Source organism: Semicossyphus pulcher, unplaced genomic scaffold (genome assembly GCF_022749685.1).
Source record: "Semicossyphus pulcher isolate SPU_LCO1_2020_fin unplaced genomic scaffold, fSemPul1.0.p SCAF_10, whole genome shotgun sequence".
NCBI lineage: Eukaryota > Metazoa > Chordata > Actinopteri > Labriformes > Labridae > Semicossyphus > Semicossyphus pulcher.
Window position 1 is genome coordinate 14,324,772 of NW_027211604.1, and position 22,477 is coordinate 14,347,248.

At 43.0% G+C, this 22,477-nt stretch overlaps 1 protein-coding gene across 1 annotated transcript in view; it reads right to left on the minus strand.

Annotated features, from left to right (window-relative positions):
* nbeaa (neurobeachin a) overlaps nucleotides 1–22,477 on the minus strand; it is a 74,494-nt gene that overhangs the window by 46,115 nt on the left and 5,902 nt on the right. Inside the window, exons 3-12 of the mRNA XM_069676347.1 lie at nucleotides 20,944–21,039; nucleotides 19,984–20,105; nucleotides 17,449–17,575; nucleotides 15,564–15,683; nucleotides 14,281–14,427; nucleotides 8,315–8,512; nucleotides 6,826–6,959; nucleotides 6,126–6,234; nucleotides 3,659–3,811; nucleotides 778–946 (exon numbers count right to left, since the gene is read on the minus strand). Coding sequence (XP_069532448.1) covers nucleotides 778–946; nucleotides 3,659–3,811; nucleotides 6,126–6,234; nucleotides 6,826–6,959; nucleotides 8,315–8,512; nucleotides 14,281–14,427; nucleotides 15,564–15,683; nucleotides 17,449–17,575; nucleotides 19,984–20,105; nucleotides 20,944–21,039 — 1,375 coding nt within the window. The remainder of the gene's footprint in view (nucleotides 1–777; nucleotides 947–3,658; nucleotides 3,812–6,125; nucleotides 6,235–6,825; nucleotides 6,960–8,314; nucleotides 8,513–14,280; nucleotides 14,428–15,563; nucleotides 15,684–17,448; nucleotides 17,576–19,983; nucleotides 20,106–20,943; nucleotides 21,040–22,477) is intronic.

A 22,477-nucleotide genomic window follows, 5' to 3' on the forward strand; every position in this document is an offset into this window, starting at 1 on the left:
CAGCGCTCGAACATCGTTCCAAATTTGTCTGTGCCGAGTTTGATACACAGACTGAACTGACTGAGTAATAGATACAATAAAGACCCAACCACCGTGACATCTTCACTGTTTACTAACCCTGTTTCAGGAGCGTTTGTGACGTCAGACGGTGACGCAGCAGAAAAGAGACCGACAGGAGTATACTTCACTGGCAATGGGAACAGAGACAATCGGCATCTATAAGCAGGTCTTCCTGGGTCTATAAAACCTGCATCAACGTGCTAAATTTACGTGGGAAATGGCTATAAGAGAGCTGCTGTTGGTCGTGTATGTGCTGACCCTGCACACCGAGCAAACTCTGTTTCAGAAGGTTACAGTCACAGTCTGACACAGCTGCCTCAATACTGATGTCAGAGAGGCGGGAGGGGAGGAGGGTTTCAGACATTGTTCAGCCATCTAACAAGCACTTTGGTTGGATCTTTTGACACCCTAAATTGCACACAGGTGTGTGAATGTGTCATTGTGTGGAAGCCGTGTAATGGAACAGCCTTCAGCCCTTTGTAACCTTTTACAGTATAACACAAGAGGATGGATAAAGGACAAAGTGACAGGGACACTGCGAATGAATATTCAGCACTAGCTGTATAGATACATGTAGATATTTTAAGACTAACTTGATATGAAGATGTTGTAAAAGTATAATTTGGGAGTTTAAAGTCTCTAGTGGAGTGTGACAGGGACTGTGTGTTTTTTCTTTCTCTACAGTGATGATGTGTTTGTGTTTACGTGTCAACATACCAAGACCTTTGGGGCTGATCCCACTGCACTCCAGCGGGTTGATGGCCCAGTAGTAGTACTTCAGAGTGTGCATCAGCTGCAGGACGGTGCCGACCCGGCGGATGGTGGTGTAGATGGTGGCTGTGCCGATGAACTCCGATGACAGGTATGTGTAGAGGGAAAGCTGGACCTGCATACACACACATTGGTTTAAACATAAAGGTACACACACACACACACACACACATAAAGGTCAACGGACAAATAGAAGTTGTCAGGTTCCTGCTGAGGAGAAACAAATCTTCTCAGTGTTTCTTGTGTTCAAACAAAAGGCACTTTTATTTTGAAAAGACAGCCACAGGGGAACAAGAGGAAACTTCCCTCCAGCAAGAGCACAGACGACTTTTTTGTCCCGCTTTGTGTTATTTTTGATGTTTCTGTGCCTGAAGCCGTCAAGCATCTAAGAGCTCCTTACGCGGCGCTGACATTTAAGGAGGGCGCTTTCCGATTGCTCATTTCCTTCTTCCCTCCTGCTGCTCCCTTTCTCCCTCTCGCAATATTCCTCCTAACCAATCCTCGCCGTCGCCTGCGCACAGATTCGAGTCTGCCGCACGCTCACAAATCTCTGAGCTCATTACAGTGACCGCGGTGCTAAGGAGCGGCCCTAACGAGGTGGCTCTGTTTAAGCGGATGAAAATTAGCGGAGCGCCACAGCCTGACTAACCTGCATCACAGCTCATCTAGAGTGGAGAGCACACTTAAACGGCATTTATTACATTAACTTTCACACATTGAGCTGATGTGTTGATCTGCTGCAGGTTTGGCTAGCCTTGTATGCAACAGTAGCTCGCGACACATGCCACCTTTCTTTCTTTTTTTACTTCTTCCTTTTAGGGTTTTCAAAGTAAAATAAAGATAGGAATATTAAAATAAAAATTCAAATTCAGTCACGTATTCGCAACATGAAGATATATCATGAAAAAACTGAATGGAAAAATGAAAATAATTAACAAATGAACATAAAATAAAGTAAATAAATAAAATAAAAAGAAGCTGTATAATGATAGGGGCCGCACGGTGGTGCAGTGGTTAGTGCTGTTGGCTCCTGGTTCGAATTCCGGTTTGGATGAAGTGGGCCTTTCTGTGCATGTGTGGGTTTCCTCCTGGTATGCTGGCTTCCTCCTACAGTCTAAAGACATGCTCTGTAGGTTCATTGGTGATTCTAAATTGCCTGTATGCGTGAGTGCGAGCATGAAAGGTTGTCTGTCTCAATAGCCCTTTTTACACTGCGGTTCCGCCTCAGTGTCGTAATGAAGCTCTGCCGTCATGCAGCCTTTGCCATTTTACATTGGGCCATGCAACGCCGGCGTAAAGCCGCCCCAGTGTTCCGGTGTTGTGGAAGCAAAACGTGTGCGAGCTGAAAACAAACAGCGCATGCTTCAAATACACACACAGCACTGTTCCGACCTGCCGGCTCTGCTGTTTACACAGACACTGTTTCGCCTCTGTTACTACCTCCGATGCCGGCTCAGAGGCGGAACGACTTCGCCCCATCATTCCGCCTCCTTGTGTTCTACATAGAAGACGGAACGTAACAGCGGCGTAATAATCCCGCCTTGAACTGGCAGTGTATAAAGGGTCCTGTGATTGACAGCCGATCAGTCCAGGGTGTACCCTGCCTCTCACCCAATGACAGCTGGGATAGGCTCCATCCCCCCGTGACCCTGAACAGGATAAGCAGTATAGATAATGGATGGATGGATGTATAACAACAAAAAGTTCATCGGCACAATTGGATGTCAAATAGGTCAATTGAACTTTTGATTTAGTTGTTTAACCCAAGCTGGTGCAAAGCGGTTGATAAAGGGTTGCCAGGTCAAAACGTTATCCCTCCTTTGAAAGGAAAAGGAGGGATAACAGAAAGGATAGCGTATCAGGAGTGCTAGAAAACAGGCTTTTTATTTTCAGTGTGAAGCAGTGAAGAGATGACATTTAGATGAGATTCCTTCAAATGTTTCATTAAGTCTTGAGTATGACCAAGGCTATTCCTGCAAATAACAGTGGAACATACTTAAGCTCAGAGAGAGGCTGAATGGTAAAGTGAAAGTAAGATTCAAAGAGTTTTTGTGTGAGCTGTTTACCGCATTTATTATGCATGCCTTGTTCTCGCTGTGTCCCTGTTGAATCGTGGTAATGTTTAGAAGCAATTCATTGTATTTAAAGGTAAAAACCCCCAATAGGCAATCACACAGTCTAGCCGCTTTGAACTGATGTGTTAAGGCTGCGTTGGATTCTGGCTCTAGTGAGCAGCAGCAGCAGCAGCAGCAGCTCTGTCGCATGTCTTCCTTTTTAACTCCAGCACGCCCTGGAGAGCGGTGCTGCTTTACCCAGGAGCCAATCACATCGCAGGGTCAAAGGGAAGAAGACAGGGAGTCAGGAAGTCCTGAAAATAATGGAGGAGGAGAGCTGACTGGCCCCGCGGGAATGCCAGGAACACTCACATCAAGTTCAGAGAGAAGAGGAGGAGAAGAGGAACTACACCTCCCGCTCCTGTCCCGGGGTCTCTTCAAATGTCACTTTTTCTCTTTTGTTTCCGTCACTTGCGTGTGCTGTCCTTTCCCTGCATGATGCGCCAGCTCCTCCCTCTGTGTCCTGCACCCTCCTCTGTTATATTACCGCAAAGGGCGACGACCACTAAGATGTCTGCTTCACCTTTGTTTTATGTTTCTTTGTTGTCTCAGTTCTTCATGTTTTCAGAAAAATTGTCATACGTGTTTTGAGACCATCCCACCATTACTTCCCTTATTCAGACCATCCTCTGCTGTTTTTACTTTGCAGCAAGGTCATGAAAACACACACACCCACACACACATTTTCAGTGAACGCACACAAGTAAACAGACCTTGGCAGGGGTGTGGATCCAGATGGCAGCGTTGAAGAGGACATGGTCACAGAGCTGTTTGAGGAGTGGCGCTCCGTGAGGTAAACCATCCAGATACTTGGCGAAGGACAAGAACTGTTCAAGTACCGCCCGGGTGATGTGGACTCGAGACGACTGGACAAAACAGGAAGGAAAGGAAATAAACAGTGAGATTTAACCAAACTGAATGTACATACAAACCTCGTTTTTTGTCAGTGAAGTTGTTGGTTCAGAGGTTTACACCAAACTGTTGAAGCCAATCTCCCTTAAAGTAGCAAATTCAAGGATCTGAGTTTCATTCTCTGAGGTAGCATCGCTGGCGATAACTGCGTATGTGTTTGTGAACCTCTCTCTAACAGTGACGGACAGGTTCCTCTCTGATGGATTTAACTGTTTGTATTCATCTGAATGTTTGTTTTTTCCTTTTTCCTTGTGTTTTGATTGAGATGTTTTATTTTCTCTGGTCATCAAACGTAAATTAGTTTGTTTGTCCACAGCAGACGTGGAAGTAAGGAATTACAGGTCCTCGAGTTATTGTAATTGAGTAGCTTTTTTGAGTATTTTTCAGTCATTTGACTTTCACTTAAGTCTGTTTTTAATGAAGTAAAATACATTTGTACATCCATCCGTTACTGAGTAAAATATTTATCTACGAATCGGATATTGCGAGCTGGAAAGAAAAACTGGCTTGGACCAGACACCAATCAAATGCATCGCTTCAAAAACAGGCCAATCAGTTAACAGCGTCATGTAGCGCGACAAAACAGTGTAGCCAGCTGATTACACCGAGTGCAGAAGAAGAGCTAGGCTGCAACTACCTGGGCCTGACGCATAACGTGAGTGAACCACGAATGGGACAGAAGAGAGTTCGGAGGAAACACCACCTTTGACACAGACTGAAGGAAGTTTTTGTTTAACCAGAAACAGCCGTTAGATCGCTCTCTTCAAAGCCACCAGACTCCATTAACAAAACAGTCACTTTACCACGCAGAACACGGGAGTTGCTGGTTTACCGCTACCTCACTACACATCGTAACACACCGAACCAAACTAACCCTTTAAAACACCACACAATTACACAAACTGACCGATCGAGGCAGCGGTAGACCATCAGCGACTCCCGTGTTCTGTGAGGTAAAATTACTGTTTTTGTCAATGGAGTCTGGTGGCTGTGAAGAGAGCTGCTGTTTGTGGTTAAACAAAGGATCTTACTGTTTGACATGAGGTCCATCTCTCGTCATTTTGACACCGAAACATGTTTCATTTTATTTAATTTGCTTAGGATGTGTAAGGTAACCATGGCAACATTAGTTTATTATAAAAATCAGCGGGGTGGGAAAGTAACTGAGTAACTACTAGCTACTTTTTCCTTTTATTTGAGAACATTTTTAGTTAAGGAACAGTACTTCTACTTGAGGAGAGTATTTCAGTACCTACTCTTTACACCTCTGGACAATAGTATGTGTTTACTGGCAAATAAGCAGAGACATCGGAGACAGCAGTACACTGTGTCCGCCTACTTTCTCTGGTGGACACTGCCGGTTGAAGGAGCCCATTTGTGATTTTTCCTGGGAATGCAGCTGGACACATAGATCATTATACCAAGGAATACTGCAAATACAAGGCCTTCCATTGACAGCCCATTGTGTGAACTAGCTTATCAAATGAAAGTCACTTAACAGACATTTATTCAGCAGAAATCTTCCAGAGTTTAACTTTAACTGTTTGAAGAGATGGTTGCCATGGTTACTGATTGACATTTAAATGACACAGGAAACGCATTTCGAGTGAGAACATTTCTTAATTCAGATGTGTTGTCTAGAAAAAGCTGTTTTAAATGATATTTAATGTACTGTGTCAGGAAGCTGAGTTTAATCAATTCAATCACCTTCTGCATTATGTGTTTTGTAGCATGATCTCAGGTGCCTGTGTTCACAGTTAACAAAAGATGTCAAGTCATTCATTTACACCTGCATCTAAATCTGATCTGCGTCTCTCTCTCCCCACGTCTTCTTTTTGCGCTTTTGTTACACTCTGTCACTTCCTGCTGCAGTCGCAAGAAACTAAACTGAAAGACTAACTCAATCTAAAAAAAGATCTCGTCAACGTTGTTGCTTTAAAGGGGTGTTGATTCAAATGCGTGATAATTACAGAGGCTGCTGTTTGCAATGCTGCTGAGCTGCATTAGATTATACAGGGAGACATGTCTGTTACCTTGCCTCATATAAACGTGGTGGACTAAATAATAGAGACACCACAAGCTACAGCCTCCAAAATAAGGCCGATAAACACGAGTATAAGAGCCATTTAAATATAAAAAGGGGGGTAGTTACATAAGCAAACGCCTTGAAAGAACTTAGTGGAGGTTATCGTCTAAATGAAGGTTTCTCTCCAAATAAACAAATAAACATGTGACACACACTTCTCATTTTGATGGCCTTGTACTGACCTTCTCCAAGAGGTATCCAATCACCAGAAAGCCCTTTCCTCCCAGCATCTGCTCCTGCATGGCCACTGAGCTCTTCAACAGCTCCACCAGGAACGCCAGCAGAGTGGCACTGCAACACACACATTGTACGCACAAGTTTAATTAGCGCTGGGTGGGAAATCATGTTTTTGTTATCATGTTCCTTGCGTCATGATATTTGACAAATAGTCTGTCTGTAGCTAACATAATGTGCGGCCTCGTATGTAAGTGCGTTAGTGCTCATGTGATGTAGCGGTATCAGCAGAATCTTGGAGGAAAAAGAACACGCACACACACACACACACACACACGCACACACTCTGACTTTCTAAAAGCTGCTCATCGCTCCAGGGAAAACCACATAACTCTTCTTGCTTTCACACTTACATTCCCTGCTCTCTATAATCAGTTATTTCTAGCCTGCAGCATAATTGTCTTCAGATGGAAAATAATCCTCAGACACAGAAGATTCATCTTCATCAGAGTCGTTCTTCTTCACTTCTTCTTTTCCCTTTTGGTCGTTTGACTGCGAGTCCGTTCTGGTATCAGCTGCAGTGTATGTCGCACATTTACCAAATAATAACCTGCATCCTTTTATTTACTCTCCTATGAATCCTCCATGCAGTCTCAAATGTTGCATTTAAGGTCGTTTAAGTTCAATATATTTTGGAAGATGACTCACCAGACTGTGGTGTCAACGCTGCTGTCGTTGAGCTGTTTGTAGTCCAGCTGGGCGAACAGAGGGAACAGGACCTGGATGCCTCCTATAGAGTGGATGGCACTGTGGATGGAGTGGGTAACAATGGCCTTCACATCCTGTTGGAAGGAAATGGGCTGTTAGTGCTGACAGAGACACAAACTATACTGTATAAACACAGACACACAGATTAAATCCCACTCAAAAATCCAGTTAAACATTGATTCTTTGCTGTATACTAACCAATTGCCAACTTTCTTGTATCTGGATTCATTAGTCTATTTTAAGGTTTAGTAAAAACAATACATTTCCTTCAAGAGGGGGTATCATGCTGTTTCACATTTTAAGACATATATATTATGTTACAATGTTGGATGTCCACAGTAAACGTGGGTGAAGTTTCAAATCTGTAGCTAAAAGTATGTTGGAGTAATCCCCAGGCTTTTCAGCTCAGTCTGCAGGCTGCTGTGAACGCCAGGTTTTACACAGTTACTTCTACACGCTGCACTTTGTGACCTCACAACAGGCTTCTGAGAGCTGGCCAATCAGAAGAAGGTGGGCTTGTAGGAGCGGGGTTTCTTAAAAGGACAGAGCTGACTGATTTGTTCCAGGCTGTATGAGGGCCTGCACAGAGCACCAGTGTGGGAAAAATATATTTTTTTTAATGTAAATTATGCTAAGCTACTCCACACTTATCACAGAGTGAAATATGAAGCTTGAAATTAGCATAATACCCCCCTTTAATGCTGTGGTGCAAGAAAGGCTGTTTTGTGTATTTCAGAGAGAAAAATTAACTTATTGCGTTTGTAAATTATTCAAATTATAACAAAACTAAAATTTTTCCATTGCTCTCAATGGCCCAATAAGCCTTTTCATCCTGTTATCTACTAATGGTACTGACCTCATTGAAAAAAAAAAAGATGGTTTAACTCACAAAAATATTACTAGAACACCACTCGACTCACTCGCTGCCTTTGTAATAGAGAATTACAGTCATTTTAGCCAGAATTGCTGGTGCAATTTTCACACAATAGGAAAAGGAGGGAATCTTTTAAAAAAAATCAATTTAAGATCCAAAGAAAAACATTACAAAAGCAGAGCATGACCATCATTGAATGATGAAGCCTTATATACAACTATTGTGCGAGCAACATCATTTAAAGCGAGTTTAACTGACAGCTGAGTCGCAACAAAAGATACAAATTGTGAGCTGTAAGGGAGCGACTTTTTGTTTTTTAAGAACGTCTGTATTGTCCTTGTGTAGGAAACCTAACATACATCTGACGGACCGTAAGCAGGATATACTTCAGATTTGTTACATATAAAATACAGTAGCTCAGGTGTGACGAAGTAGCCAGATAATCTCACTGAACTGCTTTTAAATTCACTCAAGTCATTCACATATTAACTATTGAACAAATGCAGAGATGTGGCGGTGATTCAGAGCTCTGCAACGAGAATCCACCAGACTGACCTGCAGCATGAGCGCGTGCGGCGAGTGGACGAAGATGGAGGGGTTTTCCCTGGGCGACGACTCCAGGCAGAGCTGTGCGTCTGTCGCCTTGGCGTTGTAGGTGAAGGAGATGGAGCTGGCCAGCTTGCCATCGTACAGCACCTGCTTGTGGTGCTCCGCCAGGTGGATGTCGCTCTCAGACTTAAACTTGAAGGTGCTCTGTGGGGATGGAGAAAGAAGAAGTCAGAGGTCGTGTGAGAAAAAACTTTTATTCAGGAAAACAAGTGTCCAGAGAAGTGTGTGAGTGCTTGTCTCTGTGTACAGGTTCAACACCCAAAATGGAGTCTGCTTAATTGCAGCATGGTCTGTGTGTAAACAACACGGCATTAGCTTAATGAACACAGAGCTAACCCAGGCGCTAATTCAATTAGCCCAGAATAAGAGAGGGAGAGGGGGGAGCGGATGTGTGGGAGAGAGGCACCCGGAGATCCAAATTTATCCTCTCTCTTTGTAGTCTACCAACAGAGAGCTCACAAAAGAGTACGCACACATATGCCTTGGTCAATTTCTAGATGTTGAGCTACATTTCTGCTGCATTTACACCAACGTAAACCTTTTCAGTGAGCTGCTGAGCCTTTATCTGGCTGATATGGAAAATATCTTTAGCATCAATCTTCTTTTGAATCATTTTCTTAGTAAGAGGCTGTTACGGCATGTTTAAATAAGGATACACCAACATGATGAACAAAAATGAATGTGTCTTATCCGTGCAGATATCAGAGGAAGAGTAGTTTGTGTGTGTGTGTGAGCGTCTATGTCTATATCTGTCTGTCTGCACAGGTCTTTGGGTCCATATATCCTGCAGCGCTGCTGCTAGATTAGAGGCCAGCGAGCTGCTCTGCCACCCTTTGCCACAGCTCCAGGCGAGGGGCGCTCTCTCCTCCAAGCGGCCCGGTCCCCAGGTGCCTTGCTCAGCCCAACTGCACAGGAAAGCCGCGAGCTGCTCACAGACCTGCAGGCCCGTCTCGTTCTGAACCTTTCATCTGAGGTCTGCTGTAGAAAAGGTGCCCTGAGCGGTTTTAACCATGCAGCACAAAATTTTGCACTGAAGCAAAGAGAGCAGTGCACAATAGAGACGTCTGAAGATAACAGCCCATCACAGTGTAACATCCTTATCTCTGTCCAGAGGCTGAATATAAATCCACTGTTTTCTACTGCGGCCTTTGCCACAACTTCCTCCTTCTTTCCAATTATCAGAATCCCCTCTGACACAAAAGCTTTAATTGTAAAAACCTGTAATCTGAATGAGAGCATACTCTCCACACACACTTTTTCATACACCTACATCACACAAGAGGTGATTACCCAGTGTGAAGTAACCTACAACACTGCAGCCAAGTGCGCGGATAATCAATCACCAACACAAATAAATTGCTCTTCGCTTTATTTCGAAGGTTGGAGGGCCCTCAGCACACAAAAACTACTGAATAGCCTGAATGCGAAATTAATACACTTATTAAGATGCACATTTTTTGCAAATGTAAGCCCATTTATTGTGGTGCATTCATGAAGCGTGTGTGTACTTGTGCATATTAATAGATGTAGCTGCGTAAACGTGGGCTTGTGATGTTGCTAAACGATGCACGGAGGTAGCTTAAAGTGTAAAAGGGCTTTGCTGACTCTTAAAAGTTTTAAGGGATGTACGGAGGCATTCGTCAGGCAGCAGAAGATAAACGCAAGAGTGAAGAGAAGCAAAATTTAAGCTTTAACACATATGTGTCCCTCACCTGGTCACACAAGAGCTCAGAGAGGAATAAAAGGGACAAGCCTCGCCTGTGTCACACCTGGCAGCTGCAGATACGACACTGGCCAGCAGCGATAGCAGCACAAACATCTATAAACATCCATTCATTGCATCCTGGGCTTCCCTGAGTCTCTACACCAGTCCTCCAAAATGCATCTCCAGCAGAAGACAAAAAGGACGCCAAGTCTTCATGTTATCAGATTCTTAAACACCTTTATACAAACAAATCTAGGGCTAGGTATTACTTGGAATTGTAGACACTTGATAGCATACAGATGCATAACTTGGGAGGTGATACCAAACAGCCGTGCAATAACTTTGTAAATGAAATCATTGATATAAGGCGCAAAGGACACACATCATTCGGTACCAATAGCACCAAGTAATGAGCCCTGTACAAGATGTTTTTTAGGGATCATATTTTCCTGAAGATTTATAAAGCAAAAAGACTTTTCTATAATACTCTTATGAAACTCGTCAAATACACACAAGACTAATGTGCACAAGGAAACCCACACAGACACATACAATACAGGTGTCCAGATCAACTCACACGGTCCATTAATTACGTGGTGGCCAGATTGTTGGCAGTGCCCTGCAATGAGGACATCTGGACTCCTGATGAACCAGCGACACACATAACAGGTGAGTGACCGGACATGCGCAGATAACACACACACACACACACACACACACACACACACACACACACACACGAAAAGAAAAAAACCCACTGGAGCTTTCTTTTATCTACTCTGAAAAACAAGATGTAATGTTCAGTCTTCTTCCGTCATTAGGAGAGCATGGAAGTGCTGAAGCGCACACGCATGCAGACATTCAGTACACGCAGCGTGTCGGCCATCATGAGGAGCTTCGAGCGAGAAGACCTTGAACACTCTCGCTGTGCTGAGGGCTCGATTAGCAGAGCGGGCAGAGTGTCTGTCTGCTTCATGCTCCTCGTTACTGAACGGTTACGCAGACAGAGGCTGAGACCGAGAGGCTACGAGCAGCTACACACACATTCATATACACTGTTCTATATACAGATACAGTTCTGCTTCACCACCGATCAGGCAATGCTCCAGGAGCTTCTTGTCATATACACACATCGGCCTCTGTGTGAAGTCATAAGAACAAGGACCGGCCTATACCCGCTTTAAGACAGGAAGCAGTGTGACACAAGCCGAGTCCCTCTGGCGTTCTCCTTTAGCCGACCGAAAAACCAGCGCACTCATCATTACAATACCCACGCCGAGGCCTGCGGCTTTGAAACAACTGAGCCATTTAATGGTCTCTTCTGGGCATCTGAGAAGCCCATTCTGCGGCATGCAGAGAGGCAATCATCTGACTGATCAGCCCCGGGAAACTGCGAGCTGTGACCGAGACAGAAATCAGTAATCGTGGCTGAGAAACTGCAAACCACAGGCATGTGATTGTTAGGAGTGCCATGTGAGAAGAGGAAAGAGTAAGGTGCGAGACTTGCATGTTTCATTCATGGATTCTGTTTGAGAAAAACCTCTTCCCCGTGCAATCTGTGTGCACTCTGCATGTTGTCAAGATGTTTTTCCATCAGTGTAGCAGAGTAACAAAAGCATACTTCTGATTCAGTATGTACCCTCTCTAAAGGAGCTGTTGAAATACCAGCATCTGTTCGCACACATCGGCAGCCTCAGATAAGCGTGCAGTCTCGCGGTGCAGAAATCTTGACAGCTTTGGACACCTTCATAAACAAGCTGTAAGTGGCCTGAGGCGTGCAAGTCTGCCAAAACAACAAGAGGCAGACAGCTGGCAAGGTGTTGCGACATCTCAGCTGTCACCGATAGCCAGGCCAAAAGGCAGAGATGGTGATTTCTGAAGCTATCAGCGCTCAACACTCAACGTTATGAAGCCTCATTTGAATAATTTTTATTATCACAGGAACCCAAAGTTCTGTGTCGAGACTTTGGGTTTCGAGGCAAAATCCACCCTCGCGTACTTCAGAACGGCACACTTTAAACATCACTTTGACATCTCCCTGGTGGTGTTTACTTACGGTGTCGTAATTCCCTCTATCATTGTAGCCCTTAAATCTCAACCTGCGCCGTCTTTTTTAACTTTATAAAGACATTCATGTTCAGTTCAGGGATACGTTTCTGTAACTTTAAATTTGTTTTAGAACTTTTAATGAAAAAAGTTTGAGTGTGGGCATTAAAGTCTGTGTAGCGAATAGGTTCTCAGAAAATGTGACTGTAATTGTAGCTATGCTCCGTCTCGCAACATTTCTTTTAACTGCATGACAAATAACAACATATCTTTTAGCAGAACGATGTTATGATCCACTGTTGACAATTTGGAATATCTGCTTCATTTTCTGAAACTGAATAAGATGTGTATAGCGTTCACGTCTATGCTGACAGGAGCAGAATTAATCAATTTGAAAAATGGTCCCAACATGATGACTGTTCTGCTATCAAGGGCTTGGTTTTGGACAATAAGGTTTGTTCCATCAAGATTATGAATGTGTTTTTATTTTAAATACTTCTGCCTTCTTTAAAGTGTAGTGGTAGTTCTCTCCATGTTGACAAAGTGGTCAACTCATGTAATAATATCTTCTTTTTAGTCAGCCAGAAGTGCTCCGAAGCAGCAAAACTCCTAAAAAGCAACAATCTAATTCTTGCTTTCTCCCAACTATAGGTACTTGTAACTAGGGCTAGACCGATTATTGGCGCCGATAGTCGTCATTTTGACGCATATCGGCAGTGAAAGCTGTGCATGCAGAGTGCTCACACACACGGTGGAGAGGAGAAAAGGTTCATTTCTTTGCGAATTTTATTTAACTTTGTTTTATTTACTTTATAAAACTTCAGGAAGTTATTTATTTATTTATTTACATTTTCATTTAACTTTATAAGAGATGCTGCTGACCCTGGGAACTCCCTGCACCTTTTGTTTGTTTGTTTAATAAACATATGCTTAAAGGCATTTAAACAAAGTTAAGTGTTGGAGTTTGTATTATTCAAAATTTTGACGCCAATATTTTCACTTTTACTACTAATAATCGGTATCTGTATCGGCCCTGAAAAAACCATATCGGTCTATCTCTACTTGTAACCCCAAAAGGTACTTCTCCATTTGCCAGCATTAACTCAACTAATAAAGCAATTAGATGTTGTTTTAAAGATATATTTCCAGCTACTAAATCAGCTGAAACAACTCAACACCACATGCGGTAGGGTAATGGCTACATGGTAAAAAGAAGTTAGCTAACAGTAACAGTTAGCCAACAGTTAAGTATGAATGGCTAACAAATGTTGACATTAATTGACAGTTCACTAATAGTAATGAATACATGGTTAAAAGAAGTTAGTTAAAAGTAGCAGTTAGCTAAAAGTAATGTATAGACGGTTAAACAAATGTTAGCCAAAGGTAACAGTTAGCCAAAAGTAAAGGATGAATGACTAACAAATGTCAGCTTAAATTAACAGTTAGCCGATAGTAATGGATACGTGGTTAAACAAATGTTAGCTAAAAGTAACAGTTAGTTGAAAGTAAAGGACGAATGGTTGAAAAATGTCAGCTTAAATTAACTGTTGGCAAAAAGGAATGTATAAATAGTTAAAAGAATAAGCTAATATGGGGTAGAAAGCTGAATCAGTAATCAGTTACAGGGTGAAATAGCTATAAGTACTGGATAAACCCATGACCCATGAATAGCTAATTTTAAAAGTTATATTAGTTTTCTAAAAGTCTTGATAAAAGGTTGTTATACTTAGTCAAAAGTGATGAATAGATGATTGACAGTCCAGCTTATGCCACTCCTAATGGTAGTAGTACTGTATGGATGAACAACTTTAACACTGATAATCTAACAGTGTAAGCATATTATACAAATATCAATTCCCCAGAAATAATGCACTAAAATAAAACGGATATGAAACCTAGTACATTCATTTACTCTCTGCCAACCTACACGGCACCCTGGCACCAATGTAGATGCTATATCTGAGATTGACAGCCAGCCGAAGAATGATGGATGGCATAACTACTTAGAGCTGACAATGTTAATGGGAAAAGACAGCATTAAATGTAATCCTCAAGTTGCCAGGATATTCTGCCTGCCAGATGGTCCATGGCATTGATGCTTTATAAGGTGTACACAGAATAAACAGTACAGAGATAAGGTAGCACGTGGGTGCTGTCTCACCTTGTATCCTGGGCCAAGTTGGTGGATGGCAAAGATCTGAGCTGGGTTGAGAGCTTCGCTGAATACATAAATGGCTCCCAGCTGACCACAAAACACCCTGTTAGCATCCGCTGTTTCTGATGAACCCAAGAAACACTTGTCATAGCTCTGAAAGAAAAAAGATAAAACAAGAAAAATCAGCGATAATTTCAAATATTGTAATTTTCAGAGCTGTCATGGTTTAACTTGATTTTGTGCAAACAAATAAGGCCCCAGTTTCCTTTTCTGCTTCGTGTAATTTTGGAAGGTGGACATGTTTTATTTAGCATGTTACATCGTCTATTTTAAGTTCAACTCTAATTCTGGCTTTGTTGAACCTCCAGTGCACCAGAAACCACTTCTTCTGAATGTTTTGATCTTCACATTTTAAGACATCGTATTCAATTATTCATTTTCAATCTCTGGTCATAAGTTCAGGGGTTTCTGCTGTGATTAACACAGTGAACGCTGAATTACAGACAACTTTTGATAGCTGCTCGTTTCTAATCGCTTTTTGACCAACACCTGATATTAGATTCTCTCTGTCCACTCGCCTTTCATCTTCTCCATCCCTCTGACACCCTTTATCACAATGAGATCTTCACTCTCATGCTTCTTCAAAATGATGGAACAAGTTTTTTCTTAAGCCTCTGGGACAAAACAAACACCGATAGCATCAACACATTTTGACACCTGTTTTTTTTTTAAAAACTCGTTTAAGGTGTGTTCCTTTTCTCACGCGCCTTTCGCTGAACCGTGTGAACTTTAAGACATTTTACCCAGAGGCCATTTCTTACAGAGAATAACACCAGCCCTGGGTAATTGCTGAAATGCCAAGAGCCAACCCGGAAGGAAGTGTAATGAAGGCTCTGCTGCCTGAGAGGTCAGGCTACCTGTCCCCTGCTAAATGGAAAAGTTTGAAGTTGGAGTTTGGGGGCGAGCTGTGCTGGAACGCGGCCCAAGGGCAACTCTGCCTCAGCTGACGATTGCAGAGGGCGAACCTCAAACGTTTGCCAATATCACGGCAGGAGGGGAGCGAAAGTGGAGCCAGACCAATACTGGAGTTCTGAGGCTGTAGAGGTGGCATTATTGGGGGCAAAACTTCAAACAGCAACATGTGATTTCCAGCATTTATTTATTTTTTGGCAAGAAAAATGTCCTCTGCTCCGGCATTTCCTGTGTCTGTGTATTGTCTGAAACATCCGTGTAATTGTTCTTCATAAAGGTCAGTACATATAACCACACTCTCTCTGTCTCCATCTTACATCATTGGTGTTGACGTGCCAGGCCATGTCCCCGTATGAGACCAGCTGACCGTTGACATAGCAGCGGATCTCTGAGTTCCTCCAGCGGTTGTAGATGTGGACGATGCTGATCATGTACCACTGGAAAATACACAAGCAGAAAGAGACGACATGATAAATTACAACAAAAGGCGAATTCATATAAAACAATGCACTAAATTAAAGATTGGGACAGCATATTATGTTTGTTTTCCTCTCAGCTCTTCTATCGGGACAGCACAAATTGTTTCTCTTCAAAACGGTCGTGTTTTGTGTTGATTCAGACATATTTTTATGTTGTTCTGACATAAAAAGGGTTGTATTTTAATTTCCCTTTATCTTATATTTTATTGTGTTGATTTCCTGCATTTTAAGCCTTTTGTAAAAAACTTATCGTTACCTCTTTGATGTCTTTTTATATTATTTGTTATGCAATGTTGATGAACATATTCTTTAAATGCAAAGCTGTCAGGATCTTTGCCGCAACCCTCCAGCTATGTAATGATTCATTTAATATTTCTGATTCACTGCCTGATTTAAAGGGGCAGTTGGCCCCTGGAAAAAGCCACTGTCAGTCAAAGCTGGTGTTCTCTGTAATCGATAGAAGCAATAATATTTGAAATTGGCGCCATAGCTGTGGAGAAAGTTGTACAAACAGCTCGTGGTTTCTCCCATTCTGCATTCCTACAACACCCAGCGTGCATTGTGCCCCTGCCTCTGAAAGGAACGGCCCAGCGAGAGACACTGGAGTGAAATACTTCCGTTTTCGCTGCAGGCAATGGCTCAGAGCGGTACAGAATCCGAATACGATACCGGTGGATCGTCTAACAAATCTTCAGGGCTGCAGCCTACATTTCAAACCTCACAATTTTGAACGAGACATCGGAGGCGGGCGTCCTAGCTTGAGGAAGTGTAGTTTAGGGAGCTCCCTGGCCTCCGCCAGATGATGCGTTTTATGTGGTCAGGTGGAGGTTTTCCAGGGAACATTGGCGAAGCGGATAGCGTCTTCCATAGACACAGGGTGAAATTGCATTTTTTTTCCTACCATAATGGCATCAGCTCCCCATAATAGAGAGATAGGACTGAGGTTGAAAATCAGCGAACTGGCCCTTTAATGCCTCTAAAAGCATGAGCTCTCTATAAGAGGGGAAGAAGATATAGAAGATTACAATGTGTTAACATCATTCTCTCACAAGAACTAGCATCCAAACGAGCCCCTCTCTCACCTTTCTATACCATTTTAAGTGCGCATGCATGAGTCTGTGTGTATGTGTTGATTAGGAAGCTTCTTCCCTGGTGACAACGAGCGCAGGTTCCCAGGAGGAAAGACGTAAAATGGGGAGGAGGGCTGCAGGAGGAGGAGTGGATGCTGGGATTTTTTGCTGGTGTATGCAGAGCTGCAGAGTGGACAATACCACACGTGCAGGAAAGCTCACACACGCACACACACGGTGGACAAAATACTGTGAGACATGGTGACTTATAAACTGATCAAATGGAACCACTGGGAACTTTGTTAGCGGTGCAGTGATTCTACTGGGTCAGCAAAAACTGCAGAAGGCCATCTCATCAAGTGAGTGTGTGTGTGTGTGTGTGTGTGTGTGTGTGTGTGTGTGTGTGTATGTGTGTGCAGGACAGAGGCAGAATGCTGACAGTGCGGTAAAAGGGCAGTGTGCAGGTCTTAATTGACAGACCTTATCAACACTCCAAGTGCAAGGATGGATACACGAGAGCAGCATGCTGTCTCATGTAACAAGTGGGCACAGGATTACCAAACACTGCACTAAATTGAATTATTTGGCAGCATATGTGCTTGTGTGTGTGTGTGTGTGTGTGTGTGTGTGTGTGTGTGTGTGTGTTTTCTTACCTTGCGGGGCTGGAAATCGTATTTCACACAGTGCTGAAAGCCTTTTCCTTTTGACTTCAACGATGTCACGATGAGACAGTTTCCCACGAAGTGAGCGGAGTAACCGATTCCTTTACTGGTGCGAAAACTGCAGGAAAAACAAATATTGAGATATTTGAAAATATCTCTTTCAGTTCAAATATAAAAGCTCTAAATTAAAACTAATTATGTACTTCTTAATGAATGATGCAACATTTGAGTTCCTAGCGACTTAATTACATCTTCAGCTTTGAGTTTCATTAGATTTTAGTGAGTGCCACTTTTTAATGCATATACCTTCATTAAATTAAAAGCAAACCTTTGTTAAATAAATTACACTTCAATTATGTTGTGTTTATTGTAAATAATACAATGCTTGTTCTTTTGAAAAGTACCACAACAACTGCAAAAACAACCTCAAAAGAATTTTTCATGATAAAACAGGACAAAAAAATAATCCTGCCAACCAAAACACCTGAGGGACACTCACATACTGCATTATTTAAGCAATACCAGTCATAAAAAGCCGGATTTTCATAGGCAGAAGTATTTATTTTCTTTGCAGCAGCACCAGAGGTCCCAGATCACAGGTTGGTGGAAAACATAACTAATCCCCTTCCTTCCATTTTTCCCCATAATGTTTCTCTTCCCGCACTCGTAACCTTCACGTAAAACCCCAGTCTCACAGCTAAGCTTCTTCACGAAACGAGACACATTTCACTTCTAAAATAGGCCCGGAAGGATCACACACACACAGCAGAGGCAGGAAGCAGAGATAAATCCCTCTCAAGTGAATCCCTGCTACATGTTAGGAGTGCATATAGTGTGTTATCGTGGCCCTCATTCAGCTGTGAAGGCCTGTATCAGACAGGCGGCTGGAGTAGCAGCAGCGTCTGGGGGAAGATGATAAGACCTGGGCCAGATGAGAGGAGGGCACCCCTCCCTCTCTTGCTTCTCATGTACCATGACAACCTGACAAACGGTAACTAAGGGAACCAGATAACATTTATCACGATCTGAGCCCATCTTTGAGATGGTATCGTTCGACTCTGTGAGGGGGGAGAGGTAAGGAGAGGACGCTGCTGGTTAGCATCACCGACTGAAGAGTTGGAGGGAGAAGCCGAGCAGAGGAGTAAAGGAGTTCAATTAAATAAAAGGTCAAAGCTAATGAAGCTTCATAGTGGCTAACGGCTCGCTCTTACATCGCTAACATCGAGGCCAGCGAGGTCTGGAGATGCACGACGAGCGGAGGCATCCACCCGGCAGCACACTCCTAATGGACTGCCTGACATTTAAAATTATGTTCTAATTCATTATCTGTTTATCTATTAGCTTCCTGTCCGTGTCATTCAGTCTGATGAGCTACATTTTTATCATCTGGTGTTCGTCAGTAGAAGGAGAAAGAATTGTTACCTGATTAATTAGGAGTATTTTTTAGGCATTTTGGTCTTTTATAGGAAGAAACAAGAGAAACAGGAAGTGTGGGGAACATGTGGGAATCGCACCAACGCTGCTGCAGCGAGGACTTTAAGCCTCTATACATGGGCAACCAGGTGAGCTACTGGGGGGCTGTATCCTGCTGAAATTCTGATTTCTAATTAAGTGCATTCAGCCCAACAAACCTCGAGAAATAGAGAGAAAAAATCATTTGCTGGTGCTACTACAAATTGACAACAAAAATGCTACACATTATCTGGTTACAGCTTTCCAACGCGAGAATCTGTTGCTTTTCTTTGTATTTAAAATATTGTTTAATTCTCGGACAGTTGGTTAAAAAAATTATAAATAATACTGCAATTATAAATTGTGCTGATCCCATAAATGAGCTCTTATCTTGAAACATCGTTAAAACAAACTGCTGTACACTTTCATGCTCCGACAACAAACAGATCTGTTGTGAATAAAAAGCCTATTAAACATCCTCCAATCCACCAGCAGGCAAAACTACCTGCACATAGGTATTCAATCACCTCCCCTGTACCCTGCTGACAGCTAATGTGGAAGATTATTAGACCAGAGCAAAAGTCTGCAGTCCAATGAGTGCATTCTCATACTGTGATTAAGTGCAGTGCACTCTCCCACAACCTGCGTCACTTCTGTTCACTCCAGTTAGTTTCTTCTTACTTTAACCAGAATGCCTTTTGACAGGCAGAAGGAGCAGAGCTGCACCCGTGTTATTCGGCTGTGCGCTTTCCCTTTGCTCGGATCAATAGTAGTAGCAGAGACACAGTTTGTACCGTCAACAAGAAGTAAATCTCACATCTGAGTGAACGTTCTTGCTGTTGAAGGGACTACTTTCAGCAGTGAAGCAGGTACTTCTGCATCTTTTACTATCTATATTTCCAAAAAACATTCACACAGAAACCTGATGTTTACCATTGACGTTTTTGGTTTTGTTTACTTTTACTGTAGAAGAAAGTAGTTCAAGGTGATTTCAGTCCCAGCATCCCCTTACAAGGACGTCATGTTTGTTATGTGGGAGACCATGTAATAGGCCATGAATGGTGCGCTACTTACCAATAGAGGTACGGTTTGTCTTTGTCCACGTTGATGTTGTTTAGTGGATCCTGTCTGAACCAGGTGTTGATAGTGAATCCGTTCTGGTAAGGCCATTTGGCTATTGGCGGCAATGCTATGGCCTGGGGGACAACACACACACACACACACATCAGATCAGCATGCCACTGTTTACAGCGATCAATATGTCACTCAGTCAATCATTACTTCATTTAAACTATTCCTTGCATTGATGTAGCCATAGGCTGTGTTCAAAATGCTGTACTATATACTATATACAGCATACTGCGTTCGGTAGTAAGTAGTATGGAGGAGCTTTTCAAATTCATCTTGCAGTATGCTACGCCAGGCGGAAGTAAACAATAACCGCCGCTTCTTTAGCTACAGCGCCCCCTTCTGCTGGAATGCTGCTGCTGTCCGTCATTTCAACTGCCGCTGTGACGTTCCAGCGCTTTGCATTGTGGGATACAGTAGGTGAGGTAGACTGGCCCGATGCATACTGGAGATTTTTTCCCAATCAGTACGACATCCGGGCATTTTTGGCAAACTGCACATTTTGCTTTTGTTCGCATACTGCATACAACATGTTGGCCAAATCAGTACGTACTGCTAGTATAGTATGGCATTTCGAACACAGCAGTTGACTGTATAAAAAGATGGACGACATGACAGCTCCCTGAAAGTGAAGGCAAAACATGTCAGGCGCCCCCTGCTGACTGGCTGCAGTATAGGTCGTAAAGCCCGCCTCCTCCATGTTAACAGATGAGACATGAGTCAAACTATAAGATCAAAATGAGAGCAGATGGAGACGTGTCGTCCATCTTTATATACACTCATTGGTTGTAGTCGAGTGCCATTTAAAAAGGAACACCATGAAGGACTCTAAAGCAAAATGTATGCACAAAGAGCAAATTTGTAACAAGGCTTAGATGTGTGTGTTTGTATATCGATCAGTCTCACCGCCGCACTGCGTCCTGGAAAGTTGAAGAAGGTATCAGGACCGTGTCTCTGTGGCATCTGGTTCAACACCGACAAGAGCTTGATGGCATGTCTCGGCTAGAGGAGAGGAGAAGGAAGCAGAGCAGAGAGTGATTGTTATTATTGTGTGACAGATGCCGACTATTAGTCGCACAGGGGGGAGAGACTATTAAAAAAAACATGGTGTGACTTCACATCTCTACCACAACCCCGCTGGATCAATAACTCCTCAATCACCTCCGCCCTCCCCCGACAACACCTCATCAATACCATGGCAACCCTTAATCGATCTGTCTCTGGAGAGGGCTGCCGGGGGAGGAGAAATTAGAGAAGACAGCGCGATCGGGGCGAGGTGGACGAGGTGGTGATACTTATTGGTCGGGGGAGGCAGTGAGAGAGGGCCGGGGGGATGGATCATGGGCCTGCTGCGGACCACTGACCAGGGATTGTTGATGGCGGTCATCCTGGAGGCTGAGTAGAGGGGAGATTGACGAGTAGAGACGAGGGTATATTGACTGAGCTCACAGCTGCCGAGGTATCGCACAGTCTGCACACTTCGCTAATGCTACATTCAGCGTGGATGGGGAAGGATTAGCTCAACAACACCATCTACATGTCCACATTTAAGTTTAAAAACCAAGTAACAGGAAGCTGGGCCAATCAGGAGACTACCGGGAGCAGTTAGGGTGAGGAGAACGAGTAGCACTGTAAGTGGAATTTGTACTAAGTGCTCCCAACTCTCAAATCCTGAATTAACCTCATTAACATGCACTTGAAGGAAACTTGGCATTTTAGCTCTAAAAGTAAGCATGAATCAGCAACTGCAGAGTGAACTTCTCACCTTGTTCTCTCTCAGAAACCAGTTTCATCACATATTTTAGGCAGAATATCTACAATAAACAGTGTAACATTATGTATTAAACAGCCTGTCAGGTGAAAGAGTGAATTCATGCTGATGTTAAAGTGAAGGAGGAAATATACTAATCAATTTAAATTAAAGGCATTATATTGTGCACAATCCTTACAGTGTTTCTTTTGGTCGTTTTTGAAGACAACTTGCATTTTACATTTTTTAACTAATATTCTCCCCGTGCAATGAGCCCGTCACAGGATGGTTTAATATAAATTCAGCTCCTTTTTAAATCAATTGCCTCCACCCACTGACAATAAACACATCCAAAGAAATTGTTTATTACACTTGGCACGATAGGAAACATTTCTTGGCTGGCTCTGCGAGGGAAGATGAGGAGATATTGTGGCTGACTGTAACCTCCTGCCCGCTCGGTATAAAAAATCTTAAAAGGTAAGAAGAGGGAAAAGAAGCCCTTGAGCAAGGCCTTTACTCCAGTGGAGCTGCTGTGTGGTTAGTAATAGAAGATGGTGTCACATGTAGAGTGTGAGTACTGTACATGGCAGGGAGTTGCTTAACAAGGGTCATCCTGGAGAAAAGCTGAGTTCATAGAGTTTTCACCTTCACAGGTGATTAAGTTGTTGCTGTTTTTTGTCGATCTTGGTT